Source organism: Dromiciops gliroides, chromosome 3 (assembly GCF_019393635.1).
Source record: "Dromiciops gliroides isolate mDroGli1 chromosome 3, mDroGli1.pri, whole genome shotgun sequence".
NCBI lineage: Eukaryota > Metazoa > Chordata > Mammalia > Microbiotheria > Microbiotheriidae > Dromiciops > Dromiciops gliroides.
Genome location: NC_057863.1, coordinates 621,815,692 through 621,839,230, shown reverse-complemented (window position 1 = coordinate 621,839,230; position 23,539 = coordinate 621,815,692). Strand labels below are relative to the sequence as shown.

The window sequence follows — 23,539 nt, the reverse complement described above, 5'->3', positions numbered from 1 at the left end:
GCTTAAGGGGGAATGGTAGTGTAGGAAACAGAATAGTCACAACCAAAACAAATGTCAACTTTGAAGTGTGGATCAAAAATAGAGTATAAAAAGGATGAGGAAGAAAATGTAAGTACTAGTGACTAATGTATGGGCTAAATAAGAGAGAATGGACAGAGGAACAGGATCACACCATTTAATTACAGATTACTAGAATTTGTCACACTAAGGTTCTTTCCCCATCTTATTCTTCTTAGAAAAGGGTTAGATGGAGGCAAAGAGAAGGTAAAAGTATAAGAAGATATGATAGAGAGAAATATATAATCAACAATTGTAACTAAGAATGTGAATCATACAAATTCACCCATAAAATACAGAAATGTAAGAAAACAACCTAGAAAGCAGAGCCCAGTAAAATGTTATTTATTTATGAAAACACACCTGAAACATAATTCTTGTACTGCAATCTGCTATTGCCACTTGGGGTGGCAAATTCCTCTTACCCCTTTACTGGAAATATAAGGGAGAAAAGAAGACTATGCTAAAGGAAAGTGGCCCAAAAGAGAAGGGCAGAATCATTTTCTTAGCTCTTCTCTAGACTTCTTAAATAAGAGTCCACCCTTTCTGATTCTCAGTCACTAATCAACTTTGAGACATCCCCCAAACACCAAGGCCTAATCAGAAGTTGCTGAACAAGGGGCAGATCTCTCAACAAAGAGCCAGAGAGAGTAAATTGAGCTCTATAGAGAATGCCCCCAGTCCAGCAAATCAAGAGTTCTCCTGTTTAACCCTATAAACAGTGTTTGGGGATAGTGAAGGGATCCTGAAAGCTATTTGTTTATGTCAATCCCACAAGGGAGATGCTACTGGTATTATTGCCTCCATTTTTCAGAGGAGGAAACTGAGACCCAGAAAGGCTATGACTTGATCATGGCCATGAAGCTACTAAATTCTGTAGGCAAAAAATTTGAATTTGAATTCAGGTCCCTCTGACTCCAACTCTAGCACTCTATCCAATAAACCATATGATAGGACTTTCATTTGCATACCTGTAGGACAAGAGTAGAGCCTAGGAGTTCACAACTATGACAAACTGGCAAAGAAGAATTTTAATACAACCAATGATAATAACCTCATATCTTCACTACTTATACATTTTAACAAGGAAGGCTTTACTATTATGAGCATTACAATATAGAAATCAGGCCTCTTGAACCTTGAATCCTAGAGAGAGATTAAAAATAAGCTTCTCCTTTCTCCAGTGGAATCAGCAGTTCTCTTCTTAAACTTAAGTATATTCAGAATCTATCACCATGGAGACAGTAAACAAAGGAAAATTCAACACCACTTTTGAGTCTTCCTTTAAAGGGGGAAGTGGTACCATAGGGAATTTTTAATCCATGGTCCCTTTTTGGGAAAGAAATTGGAAACAATTAAAACATCACAGATACTAAAAGAAAGTTGTACAGTTGAATGCTGTTGGCAACTTTAGTCCCAGATCTCAGGGTCTGGAAAACTTGGTATAAATTATTACTATGCTTCCATCAACCCCACAGCCATGGTCTACTCCCAGTTGGCGAATTGAGCCAACATTTTCAACTAGAGTGCTCATTGGAAACTGGGGAGAAGAGAGAAGAAAGGTAAGAAGCTAAGTGAAGGTGGAAACAAAGGTAGGAAGGGTGGACTCCTTAAAAGGAGCATGAAACAGAAAGGGAACTGTGTGTGTGTATACACACATATACATACATACATACATATATATATATATATACACACACACTACATATATATACTATATATCAAACTATATATATATAGTCTTTGAAAGGTATATATATGTGTGTGTGTGTATGTATATGTGTGTATTTTTTCAATTTTAATAATATTTTTTTCCAGTTACATGTAAAGATAATTTTCAACATTTCTTTTTTTGTTTTGTTTTGTTTTGTTTTAGTGAGGCAATTGGGGTTAAGTGACTTGCCCAGGGTCACACAGCTAGTAAGTGTTAAGTGTCTGAGGCCGGATTTGAACTCAGGTACTCCTGATTCCAGGGCCCGTGCTCTATCCACTGTGCCACCTAGCTGCCCCATTAACATTTGTTTTTATAAGATTTTGAGTTCCAAATTTTTCCCCTCTCTCCCTTCCCTTCCACAAGACAGCAACCAATATGATATAGGGTATATATGTACAATCATGTTGTGAAAAGAGAATCAGAACAAAAGGGGAAAAATTCAAGAAAGAAAAATAAAACCCCTAAAGTAAAAATACTATGCTTTGATCTGCATTCAGATTCCACAGTTCTTTTTCCGGATGTAGAAAGCATTTTCCATCATGAATGAGTCCTTTGGAATTGTCTTGGATCATTGTATTGCTGAGAAGGGTTAAGTCTATCACAGCTGATCACCACACAATGGCAGTTACTATGTACAATGGTCTTCTGGTTCTACTCACTTCACTCAATGTGAGTTCACTTAAGTCTTTCCAGGTTTTTCTGAAATCTGCCTGCTCATCATATCTTCTAGCACAATAGTATTCCATTACATTCATACACCACAACTTGTTCAGTCATTCCCCAATTGATTGACATCCCTTTAATTTCCACTTCTTTGCCACCACAAAAAGAGCTGTTATAAATATTGTACACATGGGTCCTTTTACCTTTTGTATGTGTATATGTTTTAAACCTTTCACAGACCAAGAGATCCAAGGCATGGTATCTGTGTCCCTAAGGATCGAAATGTGAAATTAGAAACCTTGTGCTATTCTTGGGGTTGAGTTGTAAGTAGGAACTCTGGCACCTGACACAGTTTCCCCTGAATTGAGTGGAAATCCTGAGGGCAGTAGTTTCTAAAGCAGGTTAAACACAAAAGCTACTGAAGTTGAAAAGACTGAGGAAGTCAGTGTTTGGGTACAGTGAAGGGAGCAGGCCCAGAGAAGTTAATGGATTTGCCCAAGGCCACAGAAGTAATAAGCATTAGAGTTAGAACCCATGATCTCTAGCTCTAAAGCCACACTACACAAACTGTGGGGTGAAGGATATATGGAAGAAGAGAGACTAGATCAAGGAAGGTTAGGTTAGGAGGTTATTAGAATAGTTTGCATTGGGAGCAATGATGGCACCTGCAGCATCACTGGTTTGTGCCCACCTACCTTGGTGGAAACTGTGGCTAACAGCGCTCTTTGATTCACAGTGGGGTTAATTGATAATGCCCGAATGAAGAGCAAAAACAGCTCTTGACAGACCACTTTCAAATTCCTTCTGCAACATTTAGCCCCCAAGGCCCATGAAATTGATCAGACAAGTTTGGGAATTCTGGAAGCAATTGGCGAACCTAGGAGTTTTGAGCATCACAGTTCCTGCACTTTAATGTTTTGTTATATGCCTCTCCACTTCCCTATCCATTGAGTCATCCCTTCTAACAGAGACTGAAAAAGAAATGGGGGGAAGCCAATTTAATAAAACTGGCCAGCCCTTTAGTCAAATCTAAAAGCATATGTCATGTTTCACACTCAGAGTCCTTCACCTCTTTAAGAGAGGGAGGTACCCAAGAAAGAGAAAAAGACTTATTTGCACAAAAATATTCATAACAGCTCTTTTTGTGGTGGCTAAGAATTGGAAATTGAGGGAATGTCCATCAATTGGGAAATGGCTAAAGAATATGATGGTGATGGAATATTATTGTGCTATAAGAAATGACAAGTAGAATGATTTCAGAAAGGACTGGAAAGACTTATATGAACTTATCTATAGTGAATTGAGCAGAACCAGGAGAACATTGTGCATAGTGACAGCAATAATGTTCAGTGAAAAATTGTGAATGACTTAACTCTTCTCAGCAATACAACGATCCAGGGGCAGCTAGATGGCGCAGTGGATAGAGCACCAGCCCTGGAGTCAGGAGTACCTGAGTTCAAATCCGGCCTCAGACACTTAACACTTACTAGCTGTGTGACCCTGGGCAAGTCACTTAACCCCAATTGTCTCACTAAAAAAAAACAAAAAAAAACGATCCAAGACAATCCCAAAGGACTAATCACGAGGGGTACTATTCACCTCTAAAGAAAGAACAGATATTGATTGAACACAGACTGAAACATTCTATTTTTCATTTTCATCCTTTCATTTATTCTTTTATTTGAGTTTTCTTATATAAAATGACTAATAAGGTCATGTCTTACATAATTCTACATGTATAACCAATACCTGATTGCTTTTACTGTCTCAAGGAGAAGGGAGGGGAGGGAAGAAAGGAGAGTTAGAATTTGGAACTCAAAACTTTAAATAAAAATGTTTATTTTTTAAAAAAGAATAGTTTGATAAGTAGAAAAAAGGACCTAAAAAGAATAATTGTAATAGAGGTTGAAAGGAAAGGACAAATGTGAGAGATATGGAGGGCAAAATGACAAGACTTGTCAACTGATGAGTGGAGTGAGGGAAGGGAAGGAAGCCAAAAATGACTTCAAGGCCACAAATTTGACCCCCTGGATGACTCAAAGGAAGGTGGTGCTGCTTCCAATAGATGCAGATAAATTATGGGGAAGCAAATATTCTGTGAAAACAAGATGAGAAATAAAAGTATGAAAGGTGAAAGAGCTTGTCTGAGGTGATGCCAAAGTTCTGATAACCTAGATTACCTTTGCTATAGAGGTATCTACAGATTACTATGGAGAAACTGAGTGCACATGGGCTCACAAGAACCAGGAACAAAGGGAAACATTTGACTGGAAAATGAAAATGACTTTTCAAGAGGCACCCACGGGTGACCAGCAAGCCTAAACAATAGCCAAGGATGCCCCTAAGAGGCCTGAGGTCTATGCAGGAAAGGAGTAAACAGGGTAAAAAGAAAGGAAGTATTTTTAAAAGTAAGAGGAAGAAGAAGAAGAAGAAAGGGGTAAAAAACAGATGTTGAACCCTGGTCAAATGTTACCAACATCTGCTTTATATTATGTGTCCTTGGATCTCCTGATTTACACCTATTTATAACACTAATAGGAGAGCAGGATGAAACCTGGATTCTGGACATGTCACAGAATACCTCCTGTCACGGCAGCTTTTGGTGTTGTTTATTAGAAGGAGGTGTCAGAGGAAGGCGATCAAGATTCTGAACAAATGTTCCGGTCTCTTTCAGTTCATCAAAACTTCAAAACCAAATTTCCAGAGCACTTTTCAAAGGGACTTTGTCCGGTTCCCAGATCACAAAGCAGATCATATAACAAAATGGTATTATATGAGAAGAATTGAGGTAAGAATTGCAATTTAACCATTTCCCAGGGTTCTGGGCAGGCAAGGGACATAAGATCCAGGCCTAGATCCCTAACGTAGACCAGAAAAACAAGTCTATTCCCTCTTCCATACTATAACTCTTTAAATATTTGAAGACACACAAAAAATTTGAAGACAGTTATCATGTTCCCCTAAGTCTAATCTTCTCTGGGCTAAATGCTATGAAAAGCTCTTTATAAAACTTCATAAGTTTATTTTTGTTGTTGTTCAGTCACATCTGCCTCTCTGTGACTCCATTTGGGGTTTTCTTGGTAGAGATACTAAAGTGGCTTGCCATGTCCTTCTCCAACCCATTTCACAGATGAGGAAACTGAGGCAAAGAGGGTTAAATGATTTGCCCAGGGTTACACAGCTAGTAAGTATTTGAGGCTGGATTTGAACTTCAGGAAGGTGATTCTTCCTGACTTCAGGCCTGGCACTCTATCCACTGTGCCACCTCACAACCCTTATGAAGAAGAGAGATTAGATTATTCCATGCAGCTCCAGTAATAGAGGAACGAAATTCCAAGACACAGATTTTGGCTTCTCATAAGAGTTTTCTCATAATTAAAGTTGTTCAAGAATGGAATGGGTTCTTTGGGGAGATGGAGTCCCCTGATGTTCAAGGGTTTAAGCAGAGACACGACTTTCTCACAGGGAGCTCATTAAGAGGATTGCTGTATCTAGCAAGAAGATGTACTAGAGGGGCAGCTAGGTGGTGCAGTGGATAAAACACCGACCCTGGATTCAGGAGGACCTGAGTTCAAATCTGGCCTCAGACAGTTGACACTTACTAGCTGTGTGACCCTGGGTGAGTCACTTAACCCTCATTGCCCCGCAAAAAAACAACAACACACACACAAAAGAAATAAAAATAAAATAAAGAAGATGTACTAGATGTGTTCAAAATTGCCCTTCTATCTTAAAATTCTATGATCTTAACCATTTAACCCCTCTGAGCCTCAGTTTGCCCATCTGTAAAATGGGGCTAATACCTCTAGGATCTATCCCACAGAATTTTATCAAATGAGATAATGTATATAAGGTGCTTTGTATCTCCTAACAAGAGCATATGAATATTAGTGATTAATATTAATAGCATCATATATATCCTTTTATAGTCTATCAGAATCTCCTCTCTATATGTAGATCATCCATTTGGTGAGTTATCTGTACCATGTTTACCACCCCAAGACAGTTTCCTCCTTTCATCCTGGATCCTTCTGAATGGCCAAACTTCACTAGTAGAGCACAGACACGCTCTATAAGATGCTTCCTTGACAAATGTTGTTTTGCAATAATATTACCAATATATTGTGGCAATTCACAAGTTGATAGCCCTTTAAGTTTATAAAACATTTGCTAACACCCCACCCCCCAAAAAAACCTCTAGGTAATATGAGGTGATAATTTGCTATTTTATAATCGAGGAAGCTGAAACTCAGGAAGCGAAGTGACTGCTTCCGTCATACTGCTTCTAAGTAGTAGAGTCAGGATTGAAACCCACAGCTGCTCATTCCAAGCACAGACCTTTCAGTTACACCAGACCCCCTCTCAGTGAAGTCTACATTAACAGCAGGAAGCTGCTCTGACATCACTCAGCCTGACAAAGGATTCAGATGGCTGGTCAATGATTATCTATATACACTCATGATTGTAAACAAACGGCAGTAATAACCCTGAGCTTCAAAGTCTGCTTACCATGAAAACACTGTTTACTGCAGACATAAACAGCATTACTAGCTTATGCAAGATATATGACCTCACAGTTTTAATTTCTTCATCTGGAAAATGGGTTTAATAGTATTCCTTACTTCATAGGGTTTTTTTAAAAAAAGTGCTCTGTAAGATTTAAAGTGGCTAAACCGAAGTTCTTCAGCATACAGTAGCGGAAAGGGCATTGAATTTGGAATGTCAGGACCTAGGGTGCTGCTCTCTGCTACTCCAATCACAGGATCATAGCTGGAAGGCACCTCAGCTGGCATTTAGTTCAACACCCTCACTGAAGCCCAGGGAGTTTAAGCATCTTAGCCCAGTGTCACCCAGATAGTAAACATTAAAGGCAGGCTTTGAACCTGGGGCCTCTGACTCCCAAACTGGTTCTCTTTTCTCTGTATCAGATATCTAGGACAGTCTGACTGTGTTTTATCCAACTGTGTATTTCATCCAGGGCCTAGTTCATTGTTCAGCATCCAGTAAGTGTTTGTTCTTCTTAAAGAAGCAGTTTTCCATAAGTCATTAACTAACAATGAGCATTTATCAGGCACTTCTCTGGGTAGGTCCTGCATTAGATAGAGAGGATGGAAACAGAAAAATGAAGCCATCTCTGCCCTATTCTACAAAATGTAAGAAACTTGCATTCTATAGGGGAAAACACGGACACGTATGAGTATAAAACAAATCCAAGTAATGGACAAGAGAGGGACTAGCAGCTGTGGGCAAATGAGAAGTCTCATGTAAAAGATGCTGCTGGAGCTGAATGCTGGAGGAAGCAAGGAATTCCCAAGATGCAGGAGTGAGGAGGGAGGGCCCTCCATTGATGGGGCAAATCCCACGGCTATGTAAAAGCAAAGTTCAGAGATGAGGTTCAGTACATAAAGAGCACCGTCCAACTAAGAAAAGGAGACCCAAGAAGGTTGGTGGGTTACACCAACAACACTTAATGACTACAAGCTCCAATTCTCTCATTTTATGTGATTTCCCCAAGGTCACACCAAGGTTCAGTGGCAGCACAGGGGTCACATGTGTTGACTCTTCCTTCGGTACTCCAATACATTTCTCCTCTTTTTTTACAAATGCAATTGGGTTAGGATGAAGGGATCTTTGCCTCCATGCCCCATATCAAAACTAAATTCTCAAAAAAAAATGAATAAATAAAACACTGGGGCAGCTAGGTGGTGCAGTGGATAAAATACCAGCCCTGCATTCAGGAGGAACTGAGTTCAAATCTAGCCTCAGACACTTGACACATTAGCTGTGTGACCCTGGGCAAATCACTTTAACCTCATTGCCTGGCCCAAACTAACTAACTAGATAAATAAATAAACAAACAAACAAATGAATGAATGAATGAATGAATAAATAAATAAATAAAACACAAAAAACAAAACGACCCCCGCCTAAATTCTCAGCTGAAGATACAGTAACAGATAAGGTAAACCCTCTTCAATTTTCCTTGCCTCAGGATCCTACAGAGACCTATAATCTCACAGTTTTGGTGGGTAGGTCAATGAAGAGGAAGTAACTGTCAAGGAAAAAGCAAGCTTCAAGAGGATGACAGAGAAATAGGGACAGGAGGAAGAAATAGATGATACCTTTGATATTAAAAAAAAAAATGAGCCTCAAATCATAGTGTTTTGAGCTGGCAGGGATCTTAGTGGGGATTGTGTCCAACTCCCAAGTTTAAAGATGAGGACCCTGGGGCAGCTAGGTGGCGCAGTGGATAGAGCACTGGCCCTGGAGTCAGGAGTACCTGAGTTCAAATCCGACCTCAGACACTTGGCACTTACTAGCTGTGTGACCCTGGGCAAGTCACTTAACCCCAATTGCCTCACTCTAAAAAAAAAAAAAAAAAAAAGATGAGGACCCTGAGAGAAGTAAAGTGACTTACTCATAGTCATACAGGTAGCAAAAGACAAGCATAGGATATAAATGTCCTCTGACTCTCAACCCAGGATTTTACTCCATGTCAGCTGAGCCATCATTGGGAATGGCACCTACCATCTGACCACATGACCATGGGCATTCCATCTCCTATATCACTTGTCTCCAACCTCATCCCCAGCCTCTTCTGAGAAGAGTAGGGATGCCTTCCACTTTGGGATGATCATTCTCACACCTGGTCAACTGCTAGGCAGGTTCAACTTCCATCTCTTGTTGCACCATCTCCTGCCTAATCTCCAAGCTTCAAAAGGAAGAGAAGTGACACAGGGCTTCCCATCTCCCCAGATGCATTGCATCTCTTCCATGTTGTGCTTGTCTCCTGATCTCCCAAGAAGAGGAGTGTCTTCCAATCATTGATGAGCATACTCACACCTGGACATACCTTTCCATCCTTTAGCAATAGCTGAAACTTGCCGCTATCCTTACCATTCCTGGCTGCACCTGGGTGCACTCGTTTCCTTTGGCTCCCCGGTATTGGAATACTCCTGTTCCCTGTTGCCACTTCCAGATTCTCTCCCACCTCCATCACTCGGTAACCTCTCTTTCTTTGAGGCTTATGCAATTCATTATATACCACCCAGTCGAAATGCTGGTAGCTGTTATCTACAGTGCTCTAGGTCACTCCCCTTCCTTCTTCAATCAGCTCAGTATCTGGCTTATGATTTTTCACTCTTTCCTCATTTCTGCCTTCATACACACTGACTCTCCCTCAAATATCCTAACCACTCAGTTCCCCAACCTGCTTGCTTCCTATGAGATACTCTTCCACCCCACCTCAATCACACACAAAGATGGTCCCACATTTGATCTTGCCATCATTCGCAAATGTACCCCCACTATGTTCATGAATTCCAAAATTCCCATATCTGACCATAATCTATTGACTTTCCACCTTTCCCTCTGCTTTTCTTTACTATACCCTGCTCTTTGTCTACACTGTGGTCTCTAATATCATGACCCCTCAGTTTTCTCCCAGGTCATCACCCCTGCACCAGCTATTCTCCCCTTTTTTCCCCATCTGGCCTCTTGGTCAATGTTTACCTCTACACTATGCTCTTCTCTGGAGCCCAGAGGTCCTTTATCATATTGCCATTTGTGCCTTACCCAGCCTCAGTCTTGGATCACTTCCACCTTCACTCCTACAAATGTACTGCTATGATGGAGAAAAATCTCTTATCTGTTTGGATTGGGTCCATTACAAATTTATGTTATACAGCCTCAACTGAGTCCTCGCTGCTGCTAGGCAATGCTCCCGGAGCTTCTTTATCAACTTATTATTCCACAGCAGCTCTTTCAAATATTTTCATCCCTCCTCAAACCTCTGATGACTCCCCCTCCCATCACCCTCTCATCTGAGAACTTTACCTTATATTTTATAGAAAAAAAAGAATCTCTTTGCCTTGGGCTCCTTTTCCCCCTCTTACTTATCTCAAATGCCTTCTACTACCATCTCCTTCTCCTACCTATCTCACTGAAGAGGTGGCCTTCTTATCAAGGTTAACCCTGGGGCAGCTAGGTGTCGCAGTGGATAAAGCACTGGCCCTGGATTCACGAGGACCTAAATTCAAATCTGGCCTCAGACACTTGACACTTACTAGCTGTGTGACCCTGGCCAAGTCACTTAACCCTCATTGCTCCACAAAAAAAAGGTTAACCCTTCTACCTACTCAAGCAATTCCTTTCCATTCCATCTCCCCCAACAGATTGCCCCCTCTGCCATCCCCACTGCATCACTGATTTTCAGTCTTTATCTACAGGCTCATACTGCCTTGAAACATGACCAGGTCTCCCCCATCCTCAAAAAACCCCCTCACCTGATCCTTCTATCCATGCTAGCTACCATCCTATATCTCTTCTGCCCTTTGTAGCTAAATTCCTTGAAAAGACCATCCACAACAGGCACCTCCACTTTCTTTCCTCTCGTTTCTTAACACCTTACAACCCAGCTTCCAACCTCATCACCCACCAAAACTGCTCCCTCCAAAGTTATCAAGGACCTCTAAATTGCCAAATCCAATGGGATTTTCTCAATCTTCCTTCTCCTCAACCTCTCTGAAGCCTTTGACACTGTTGGTTACCCTATTCTCAATATGCTTTTCTCTCTAGGTTTTCAGAACACCACTACCTCTTAGTTCTCCTCCTCTCTGACTGCTCCTCCTCTGTTACCTTTGTTGTGTCCTTTTCCAAATCATGTCCTCTAAATACAGTTGTCCCACAGGGTTCTATCCTCTCAGAACACTGTTTAACTGTTCTGCTCACTGCACTTTGCATCAATTCATATAAGTCTTCCCAGGTTTTTCTGAAACCATCCCCTCATTATTTCTTTATAGCACAATACTATTCCATGACAATCATAGATCACAACTTGTTCAACCAATCCTTAGTTGATAGTCACTGTAAATTATTTCCTATTTATCCTGTATACAGATTATTCTATTTGTTTACTTGCTGTATGTCCCATTAGATTTGCTCTCCTTGAAGGCATGGACTGCTTTTTGACTCTTTTTGTATTCCCAGTGCTTAGTATGGTTCCTGGAACATAGTAGATTATATACATGAGTGTGTATGCACATATATATATATATATAAATATATATATATAATACACATATATACATACATACATATATATATATGTGTGTGTGTGTGTGTGTGTGTGTGTGTGTGTGTGTGTGTGTATTCCATAAGTAAGAATGCTGGCACTGTGTTTCTAATCTCATTCCCACTAAGTACTCTGTACCTTGATATCAATTCTGGTATTTCTTTCAAGACTGATGTTTCACAAACTAATTTGGCTAAGGAAAATCTAAGGAAAAAATGAAAGAACTTATAAATACTGGGGCTTAAGAAAAGAGGGTATAGTTTGTACTTGTCAGACTAGCCCTTATGTGGTTAGAATAAGGGGGTAATCTTGACAAAGTTGTCTTGTGTTTGCAGAGAAAATAGATATTCTTCTTGACCCGGATTGAGGGAGGAGGGAATTCTTGACTACTTAGACAGTGCTCTGAGAGTAGAGTATACCTGCAGCACATTCTAGGTCAATAGAAGGGTGACTCCTCATTAACTAGTCTGTGATTGTTTATTTAGTGGGAGGGTGATTGTTACTGATGAATGCCATGACCTCCTTGTCCGTGGCAAGATCCTTCCCATAGTTAGCTTGGGTGAGCAACTAGGTGGGGAGAAAAAGGAAAAGAATAGAAGAAAGTCTGGGCCTGAAGTGGAAGGATAAAAGGAAATCTACAACCCATGAGGTTGTGTTCTCTATCTGTAAAAATGAACCTGAAATCATGGCTCAAGACATACACTGAGTAGTGGTAGAAGCGTGTCATCTGGAATCTTCATCATCGTCGTGGTCTATTTGGCATTTATTTGGCATCTACTATGTGCCAGGCACTGGGTTAAGTGCTTTTTTTTTTTAAAAAAACCAACCCAATATTATCTCATTTGATCCTTACAGCAACCCTGGGAGGTAGGTACTATTGTTATCCTAATTTTACAGTTGAGGATACTAAGGTAAACAGAAGTGAAGCAACTTGCTTAAAGTCACATAACTGGTATCTGAGTCTGGATTTGAATTCTGGTCTTCCTGACTCCTAGCCCATCAACAGAATGGTGTGTAAGAAGTATTATGCACTTTCCTCACATCTCATACTTTTCACATTTCACTCCCTGCATCATCTCCCAACCTGACTCTACCTTTAAGAGCCTACACATACCCTTATACATTTTCAATCTATGTCTGGATCACCCATTCCCAAACAACATTGCAAAGGGCACACTTGCATACTCCTTTTCAAGTGTATCTTCTTTCCTCCTTTTAACCTGTCAAAACAACCTTTGGGTACCCCATATGAAAGCTTCAAAAAGCACAAAACCAAGTCACCATTTTTTTACTTACTCTACATCTTTGGAAACATGCATCATTTCATACTTAATATTTTAGAGGGTTTCCCCTAAATAAAATTCTTTTAAAATTCTAAAATTGCAAAGCTCTCAAAGAATGCCTATTAACATAATACACGACATCAGAGTTCAGTGAACCACATTTTTTTTATTGAATAGAATTTTATTTTCCAAAATATATGTAAAAAATTTTAACATCAATTTTTAAAAAAATTGCATTCCAACTTCTCTTCCTCCTCCATTCGCACCCCCCATCCACTAGAACTCAAGCATTTCAAAATAAGTTATACATGAGTAGTCATGGAAAACATTCCCACATTAGCTAGGTTGTGAGAGAAAACAGTAAAAAAAAAACCCCAAAACTTCAGATTGAGGAATTGTCAAAGAGGAAAAAAAGAATTTAAAAAAAAATGTGTTTCCAGGGGCAGCTAGGTGGCACAACAGACAGAGCACCGGCCCTGGAACCAGGAGTACCTGAGCTCAAATCCGGCCCCAGACACTCAACACCCACTACCTGTGTGACACTAGGCAAGCCACTCAGCTCCAATTGCCTCATCAAAAAAAAAGAAAAAAAAAGTATTTCCATCTATTTTCAGATACTATCACTTCTTTCTCTGTAGATGGGTTGCCATTTTCATAAGTCCTTCAGGGTTATATTGAATCATTGCTTTGGTGAAAATAACCATATGCTTCCCAGCAGATCATCTTACACTATTACTGTTATTTTGTATACAGTATATTTCACTCTGCTTCAGTTCATGTAGGTTTTTCCAGGTTTTTCTGATAGTATCCTGTTCATCATAACCTAAATAAAGTACCTTAAACTTGACAAAGAATTTTCTTCATATTAGCCCAGCAAAGTAGGTACCATACATTTTGCCATTATATTCAATCATCATAACTATTTTCCTTCATCCTATTCCCTTCCCATGATATTTACTCTATTTTCTATCTTCTTTTAAACTATTCCTCCTCAAAAGTGTTTTACTTCTGACTGTCCCCTCCCTTACTCTGCACTCCCTTTTTTTCCACCCTTCCTTCATTATCCTCTTCCCCTCATACTTTCCTGTAGGGTTAAATAGATTACTCCTCCCAACTGGGTGTGAATGTTATTTCCTCCATGAACCAACTCTGATGAGTTTAAGGTCTTTGAGCTAATTCTGTGTTCCAAATTTTCTTCCTCTCTCTTTCCTCAACCCTCCCTATGAAATCAAGCAATTCAATATGTCATACTTGTGCAGTTATGCAGAACATCTTTACCTTCCTCGTAAGTATTTTGCTTTTTAGTGCTCTCTCCCCCAATCTGCCCTTCCCTCCTTCCCCTCTTCCCCCCACCCCTTATCTCCCTCCCCTCCCTCAGGGCAAAAATATATTACTATACCCATTTGAGTATGTATGTTAGGTCTTCTTTGAGTCAATTCTGATGATATTAAGATTCACTCACTCCCCAATTCCTTCCCCCTCTTGCCCTCCCCTCCATAAGCTTTTTTCTTGTTTCCTTCATGTGAACAACCTCTCCCCAGACCATCTCTCCCCTTCCCCCTCCCCCAGTCTATTTCTCCTACACCTCAACCCTGTTTCAAAGATGTCATTATGGGTTAGTTAGGTGGCACAGTGGACAATGCACCAACCCTGGATCCAGGAGGCCTCAAGCCCAAATCTGGCCCCAGACATAAGACACCCCACAAAGAACAAAACATAAATGCTTTACAGATATCATCTCTTCGCATTCAGTTCAGACCTGTGTCCTCTGTTAATTCCTTACTGAGATAGTTCTTATGAATTCAAAGTATTATCTTTCCATGTAGGAATATAAACAGTTTGATCTTTTAATATCCCTCATGAAGTCTTTTTCCTGTTTATCTTTTTATGCTTCTCCAGGGTCTTGTATTTGAAAGTCAAATTTTCTATTCAGTTCAGGTCTTTTCATAAGAAATGTCTGAAAGTCTTCTTTCTCATTGAAATTCCATGTTTTCCTCTGAAAGATGATGCTTAGTTTTGCTGGGTATGTGATTTTGGGCTGTAGTCCAAGTTCCTTTGCCCTCTGGAATATCATATTCCATGCCCTCCGGTCCTGTAATGTAGAAGCTGCTAGATCTTGCTTTATCCTTATTGGAGCTCCACAGTATTTAAATTCCTTTTTTCTAGTTGTTTGCAATATTTTCTCCTTGACCTGGGAGTTCTGGAATTTGGCTATAATGTTCCTGGAGGTTTTCCTTTTGGGATCTCTTTCAGGAGGTGATCAGTGGATTCTTACAATTTCTATTTTAGCTTCTGCTTCTAGAGTATCAGGGCAATTTTCCCTCACAATCTCCTGGAGGATGGTGTCTAAGCTCTTGTTTTGGTCATGGTTTTCAAGTAGTCCAATGATTTTCAAATTATCTCTCCTAGATTTATGTTCTAGGTCAGCTGTTTTTCCAAGGAGATATTTCACATTGCCCTCTATTTTTTCATTCAGTTGGATTTGCTTTACTGTGTCTTGGTTTCTCATAAGGTCACTAGCTTCCATTTGTTCAATCCTAATTCTTAGGCAATTATTTTCATCAGACAGTTTTTTAATCTCCTTTTCCATTTGGCTTTTCAAACTGTTGACTTTTTTCTCATGACTCTCCTGCATTGCTCTCATTTCTCTTTCCATTCCTTCCTCTCTTTCTCTACATCTTCTTTCTATCTCTCCTACTTTCTCTTCAAAGTCCCTTTTGAGAGCTTCCATGGCCTGAGACCAGTTCATATTTTTCTTGGAAGCTTTGGATGTTGGAGCTTTGACCCTGCTATTATCTTCTTCTTCTGAGGATGTATTATGGTCTACCTTTCCCCCAAAGTTTTTGATGGTCTTCTGCTTTCTCTGCCTACTCATCCTGGCTTACTATTTCTTGGCTTTTAACTCCTTCTTAAAGTGTAGCACTGCTTCCAGGACACACTCTTCGTGCTACAGTGTGGCCCATGGAGTGATTGGGCTTCTTCTCAGCCTGCCTGGCTTGTGAGTAATCACAGCCGCTTTCTCTTTGACCTGGAAACAGAAGTCTGATTGAACTCTGATTCTCTATGGTCAGAAGCTTGGCGTGCTTTTGCCCCTCCCCCACTCAGCAACCACCACTTGATTCAGCGCACTGGTTCAGAGGGCGCTTTGCCCCAACTCCAGTAGATACTGCCTCCATGGCACCCCAGACTACCGCCGAACCCCCTCACCAGTCCGTGATCGGAGCCTCAGAAGCTGCTGGTGCTGAAGACTCTGACATGCACTGGAAGCAGTGTCCCTGGCTGGGTCCGGACTGCGTGATGAGCTGTTCAGCCTGATCAGTTGGTGATCAGAATTGCCCTCTTTTGCGGAGAAATATTCTTACTCTGTTCTTATGTGCATTAGGCTATTCTGGGTTTTGATTTTTTACCACATTATTTGGGCGTGAATGGATGGGTTTATCTGGAGCTTGTGGGAGTCACACCCTCTCCTCCGCCATCTTGGCTCTGCCCTCCAGCGAACCACATTTTAAGAAACACTGTAACACACAGTCCAAAACTAATTGACTAACTATGGTTCCAATTACATATTCAAAATAAGTTGGAGGAAACAAAATCTTATCAACTAAAAACAACAAAGCAACTATTCTCTTGAAACTCACTTGAAGTCAATTAGTCAATTGTAAGATAGTGAAAATATTCTCTTGTAACAGATCCATATATTTCTTTATTGTTTCCTGTGTGTAGTATACTGTGCTTAAGTGCTAAGAGAGATCTAAAACTTGAGATAAGCCATTGTCCTTGTCATCTTGGCTTTAACTTTGGATTTTTTTTTCTGGTATACATCTCGTGTATGTGTTTTCTTCCAGCCTTTCCCAATCCCATTTAATCCCAGAATCTTCCCTCTATTTATCCTCTATATTGCTTGTTGTCTCCTTCATTAAACTGTAAGCTCTTTGGGGGAGGAAGCTTTTGCTTCTTTTTTGTATCCCCAGTTCTTAGCACAGTGCCTGGCTTATAGTAACCATCTAATAAATGCTTATTGACCTACTCACTCTGTGCTAGGCACTGGCTTAAAAGAAGAGTGAAGATTTCCATAAGAAATGAATGAGGGGGCAGCTAGATGGCGCAGTGGTTAAAGCACTGGTCCTGGATTCAGGAGTACCTGAGTTCAAATCCAGCCTCAGACACTTGACACTTACTAGCTGTGTGACCCTGGGCAAGTCACTTAACCCCCATTGCCTGCAAAAAAAAAAAAAAACAACCAAAAACCCAAAACCAAAAAAACAAAAACCAAAGATCTCAGGAATCAATACCTTGGGAACTATCCTTGAGACATCCTGGGAACCATCCTGTCCTCTTTGGGCAGCTAGGTGGTGCAGTGGATAGAGCACTGGCCCTAGAGTCAGGAGTACCTGAGTTCAAATCCGGCCTCAGACACTTAACACTTACTAGCTGTGTGACCCTGGGCAAGTCACTTAACCCCAATTGCCTCACTAAACAAAACAAAAACAAAAGAAATGAATGAGACAACGAGAACCAGCATCTTCAAGAAGGTAAAGCTGCCCAATATTCATTCTGCTTCTATTTTCATCCAAGAAGAGTGACTTTTGAATCAGAAAGAACAGAACAAAAAGTTGATACTCAATCTAGATAAGGTACTAGCAGAGAACACTGAGTGCCCTTGATGAATTCAAGTCGTCTGGCCCAGGTACTGAACACACTATTGGATGTGCCTGCTGAGTCACTAACAGTCATAGAGGAAAGAAAGATTGTGACGAACAAATTAAAGAGGTAAGGTTAGAGAAGGACAAATGTTCTGATCTTCAAAAATGGAGAAGAGGAGGTCTTCAGCCTACAGACCAGGGAGCATGAATGTGATACCTGAACAATTCTAGAATGTATTATTAGAGATGCTTAAGAAAAGAATCGGCGATAATAAAGGAGTCAACCTGTTTCCAGCAAGAAGAAGTCACGCTAGTCTAAACCAGAAGAACAAAGGGCCCCACTTTTCTCTCATATAAAGATCAGTCAAGGGAAATGCTACAGAAGAAAAAACTAAGACTTTTGAGTTGTCTTCAAGTGTCCCTTGGATTTTCACACAGGAAAGACATGAAGCTCGTTTTGTTTGGCCTCAGAGGGCACAAGAGAAAGGACAGAAAGTTGCAAGGAGGTGAATTTAGGCTAGACATTCAAAAATGCACAAACAATGACCACCATCCAAAAGTGGAATGGGCTGTCTCAGGAGGTGGCAGGCTGCCCCTTGCTGCATGCCTTCAAAAGGCTGGATGAGCATTTGCCATGAATGTTGTAGTCAGGACACTTTGCTGGGTATGGGTTAGACTCAATGGCTATTAAGGTCTGAAGTAACGTGATTCTGTGATTCTTGTCTGAACTATTGCACCAATCCTGCTTCTGAGCTTTTCTCTTTCCAAACCATCCTCCACAAGACTGTCAAACTCATGTGCCTAACGCACACTTTCCCCAGTATTATTTTACATTGCTCCCCTTCATGCAAAGCCTATAAGCTCTTACATGTACATGACATTCCAATCTCCAGCTTCCATGTCTTTGTTACAGTGCTCACTACTTTCTATAATCCACTCCTTCTTTGCCCCTACCTCATAAAATCCTTAAATTTCCTTCTAAGCAGAGATCAGGTGCCATCTCTTGCATGAGACATTTCCTGATCCCTCCAATTATTAGGACATTCTCCCTCCTGAAATTATTTTGTATATAATTTGTACATTTTCTCTATTTCCTCTTCCTCCCACTCCTCCTAGCTTGAAGGGCAGGGATTACTTTGTTTTTATCTGTAGCTCTAGCACCCAGTTGAGTGTCTAATGCTTAACAGGAATTTAATAAAAGTTTGTTGAATTGAATTGAGCCAGGCTGAATCTATGGGTCTCTCTGACCTCAGTCAAAACCTAAGCCTACTTAAATCTAAATCTTTTGTTCCCATTAATCTCCATTCTTTTCCTCACACAGCCTCCAAGGTCCCAATCTTGCTTATTTATCCCAAATGTTACCCTGAGCTCCAATTTAAACACTACTGATAGAAAAGAACACAAAATCATTACAGAAGAATGTTTCTTCCCTTTTTCTTGGCAAAACACCAACACCGCCCACACCCCCTTCAAACCAAGGGGATGGTGAGAATCTTTTTTGGCTGTACGAGTGAGGAAATCACTTGTTGTCCATATTTCCTTCCCTTCTGGGCCTTCTCAGCCTCCTCCCAAGATGCACCATTGTACCTAATCAGCATTTGTGCTCTAATTAATGGGAACCCCAATGGTTCATTTCCCCTAGCCTTAAAAATGAAGACTCAGGTGGCACCCAGTGATCCAGACCTTGGAAATCCCTGGCTAATTGTTTAACGCCATCACCCTCCTCTCTCTGTAGCATTGTAGTGCGACTTATTTATGGAATCTCTGTTTGAAATATTGGGCTTAGCTGACACTTCCAGACCATAGCAAACACAAACCTTACTGTCTTCTCCAGACATCAGGGTGGGCATGAAAATCAAGATTATCCTCCTGATAAATCAGTCTATTTCTCTGTGACACTTTCCCAGAGACAAGATGGAATTCTTAGGAAACTCACCAACTTAAGCAAATCTTCCTCCCCAGGACAGAAAGATAATCCGGCTTTCTTTTCCCGGTAAATAACTGCTAGGAAAGAAAACATTCTCCCAGTTTCCAGCTGAGGAAGCCTGTAAAACTTTTGTGGCAAAAGACAATTTATAGAGTTCTCTCTGCCTCCTCTCATAGTAACAAGCAGAAAAAACAGTATAAATGTCAGGCTTGGTATTCACTTTTTCACCCTCTTGAAGGAAGTATGAGTTTGTGATGGACTCATTATAAATCAGGATAGAGCAAAAGAGATGGAAATTCAGTTTACAAGGACATGAATTAAATTAGCCCTCTGTCTACTTAAGCTGGCAGTCCTGATTGTTATTTTAATCATGTATAAATTACATCCAAACTGAAAATTAACTGGCATTCATTGGATGGGAATCCATTTACATGAAAAACAAATTCTGGAACGTCATTTGAGACCATATGTTTAAAGGTGAGTCCAGAGAAGAGACTTATCTTTTTAATAGACCCACAGACTCTTGGAACCTAAAAGGTCATCAAGCAGTCAATAAGGTTAGTTAGGCATCATCTATACTTGGCTTCATAATACCCATTCACCTCCTCCATGTTGTAACTTTTTTCAAAATATCAATAATTTATATATGTGTGTATCGATCCACATTTATAGATCCACATGCACATTTATGCATAAATATATTTTACTGTCACTCAACTTCCCTGCAAAAAACAAAAACAAAAACAAAAAAACCCCATACATATGAAGGGAAATTATATTTATGCTACTAAATAAATGAAACAATGGGATCTGGTCTTCTAAAATACCAGGAATTCTAGAAGTATACTATCTAGTCTACAGATAAGAAGTAAATCAAAATTCCCCCCAAAGAACAAAATGCTTATTTGATGGTATTGATGTGAGATGGAATTAGGGTCAAATTTAGCGTGCATTCCAAAAGAATTACAAAACTCAGTGACTCGGTTTCCCAAGTTTTATTGCAATACTGTGGATGACCACAGGGAGAGAACCAGAATAGTGGAAAGGTATCTCTCGAATAGTGAAAGAAAAGACAGTTATATTTATAGTATGGCTAAATTAATTATCAGTCTCATTATAATAATCTCCACCTTAGGGAGGTGCAGGGGAGGGCCTGTCCTCATTATAATAATCTCCACCTTTGGGAGGTACAGGGGCGGGCTTATCCTAATTTGGAGTTCCTGGGGTCCTAAACCAACGCCCAGGTGGGTACGTTTTTCCATGGAGGTGTGTTTTTTGGGGTTTACACGTCATAAGGTGAATCTGGGGACAAATTTGGCCTTTTCTGTGCATGTCTCTTTCTGGTTCCCATGCTTAGTTTCAAAACATCTTCATTTTTCATTTATTCCTAGTCTAAATTTCTATAGCCTGTCATTTTTTTCATTGTTATAGTTTCAGGTCTTCCTGTTATGGGTACTGATTTATGTGAGTAAGAGAATTTAGGATCCTGACTTGTAAGTTATCCATTAACTGGGGTCTGAATTCCTCTTAGAGCTCCTATCTGAATTAGAGCTTGGACCTTAGGTTTTTCTATTAACCCCTTTTTGCTTCCTACATCAGTATTAGCCAGTGACTAGGTTAAATTATAGAAAATGAAACCTATTAACCAATTAGATCAATGTGTAGTTTTTCTTGCTTTGGGTCTAATTTGCTGGAGAAGCTGAATCAATTGCTTTATCCTTAAAGGCAATACCCCTATATTATGTTGCTAACACCACACCCTCTCCCTCTCCCCTTCCAAAAATTACTTATCTGCGATTCCCTAGTTAGTCCCCCCCAAAATGCCTGGATCTGTCTGTCCTTCCAGGGTCTGCCATATAAGCACCTGATAACCCACCATGAGGAGCCGAAACATCGGAATTTGATCAGCACATATGATGACCATTTCAACCGACATGGCTACAACCCTGCCTTGCCACCAATCCGTACCTGGAATGGGCAGAAACTGGTGTGGCTGCCAGAGAAGTCAGACTTTCCCCTTCTTGGTACTTTCTCAATCCATTTTCCCCCCATACAGATCATCACAGGTTCCAAAACACCATAACACCTTGCTATAATGCTCACTACCATGACTTGCAATTTGGTATACTGAGGCATGGGTATACTGTGTTCTCTCAGAGATTCCCTTTGCCCTGTTCCCCTATTTCACAAGCATTATACTGGCTACCTTAAACAACACTATGAGTGACTGTCTCTAGAAGCACAATATTTGTGGCATGACTGGAACAGGAACTCATCTATCTTCCTGCACCAACCCTAGCTTCTATTTGCCACATTCCATCCACATCTACCCCATGAATCCATCATACAGTGCATTCTTCTAGAAGTGTGCCTGGTCCCAGGTGAAGCTAGAGACCAAGGGCAGCTTTCTCCAGCTTCACCACAGTGAAAATCAGTCCGGTGAACAATTTGAATATCACTTCTCATTCAGTTTACCAGTATTAGGACAAACAACAATTTACACAGAAATGCAAAGAGCTTCCCTTATCACACTAGTTCCTATTCCCTAATAGGATAGAATCAATTTAGCCAAGAACAGAATGGCTACATACCCAGCAAGTGTCCAGGAGTGCAAGATGCCTTGCACACAGCAGGCACCTAAAAGTTTGTTGAATTCAAGAGATCAGGCTATTGAGGTTTCTTCCCCTCATGGAAAGAAGACTCCTTCCTCCTATGTCCTTGGTCACATAGGCCCTACAGTCTTCTAGGGGACTCTAGAGGAGTTCCAGCCTAGCCCTATCACCTACTCCTTTCCTTCCAGTACCTCGCAGACCTAATTCCTTTTTATTTTGGGCAGGGCAATGAGGGTTAAGTGACTTGCCCAAGGTCACACAGCTAGTAAGTGTCAAGTGTCTGAGGCTGGATTTGAACTCAGGTGCTCCTGAATCCAAGGCTGGTGCTTTAACCACTATACCACCATACTTAACCCTCATTGCCCCGCAAAAAACAAAACAAAACAAAATATTCTTAAACCCCTGTCATAAGTTTTTCTCAATTCAGCCTGAGAAAACTTCAAGGAAGCATTCACCTCCCTCCCCCTATCCATTCCCCCTGCCCTGCCCCAAGACTGGGGTTGGGTCCAATTCTCCATTCATGATTTAACATCCTGACCCTAATTTCTGTTGCAGCTCCCCCCACCAACTATGGCCTCTTTGAGAATCTCATGAAGAAATGGCAAGAGCCTACTAAGACTGACCCCATGAACAGTGTTTACACCTTGTCTTATGTAAGACACCCAGTGTCTGCTCTGTCCCGGCATGAGCATGCAATCCCCGTTCCTCCTCCCCGCCTACAGTGAGCCATATCATCCATCTTTTTGACAGCAATGAAACTAATGAATTATAATATCTCCAAGTTCCAAGGACAGCAAATGAGGGAAGTAAGAGTGATGGCTGCCTCCTTCTCCCTATTTGCACACCTGAGTAGGTATAACATAGGAGGAAGATACACTGAAGAAAGATCTATGGGACACCCACAACGTTTGGCCTGTTTCTTTGGAAGAAAGAAGCACCTCACTCCTTCTCCAAATGGCAGGCTGTTCTTCTCTTATTTTCCACAATTAAATGTGTATGGAGCTATTAGAATTGATGGTGTTAACAGAGGATACAGTACTTGCTCTCATTGGGCTTCTAGTATAATGGGAGCAATTAGTCAAGCACCTTCTTCTTCTTCTTCTTCTTCTTCTTCTTCTTCTTCTTCTTCTTCTTCTTCTTCTTCTTCTTCTTCTGCAGGGCAATGAGGGTTAAGTGACTTGCCCAAGGTCACACAGCTAGTAAATGTGAAGTGTTTGAGGTCGGATCTGAACTCAGCTGCTCCTGAATCCAAGGCCGGTGCTTTGTCTACTCTGCCACCCAGCTGCCCCGAGTCAAGCACCTTCTACAGAAAAATGCAGATGATATCCTTTTTTTAAAGATTGTTAGATATCACATTCCCCAAGCAGAAAGAGTACTGGCTCTGGAGCTGGAAGACTGGATTTAACTCTCATATCCAGATTTATTGCCTCGATGTGACCTTGGACAGACCCCTTCACCTCCCTGGTCTCAGTTTCCTCATCTGAAACACACACACACACACACACACACACACACACACACACACACTCTCCTTTTTCATCCTCCAAGCTCTACTTTACTGTTTGGT

The 23,539-nt window shown here is 40.7% G+C and overlaps 1 protein-coding gene across 1 annotated transcript; it reads left to right on the top strand.

Moving 5' to 3' along the window:
- Window positions 1-1,514: 1,514 nt before the first annotated feature.
- CFAP107 (cilia and flagella associated protein 107) lies at window positions 1,515-22,697 on the top strand. Its single transcript, XM_043991246.1, has 4 exons — window positions 1,515-1,619; window positions 5,109-5,222; window positions 21,207-21,384; window positions 22,528-22,697. Exons 1-4 carry the CDS (start codon window positions 1,515-1,517, stop codon window positions 22,695-22,697), a joined length of 567 nt encoding a protein of 188 aa, XP_043847181.1.
- Window positions 22,698-23,539: the final 842 nt, after the last annotated feature.

Excerpts from the sequence above, each read along its gene's own strand:
- CFAP107 (XM_043991246.1), top strand. The coding sequence starts at position 1,515 with ATGCTTCCATCAACCCCACAGCCATGGTCTACTCCCAGTTGGCGAATT. Across the intron at positions 1,620-5,108 it reads GGGGAGAAGAGAGAAGAAAG|TTCATCAAAACTTCAAAACC; the intron begins GTAAGAAGCTAA and ends GGTCTCTTTCAG. Across the intron at positions 21,385-22,527 it reads GTCAGACTTTCCCCTTCTTG|CTCCCCCCACCAACTATGGC; the intron begins GTACTTTCTCAA and ends TTTCTGTTGCAG.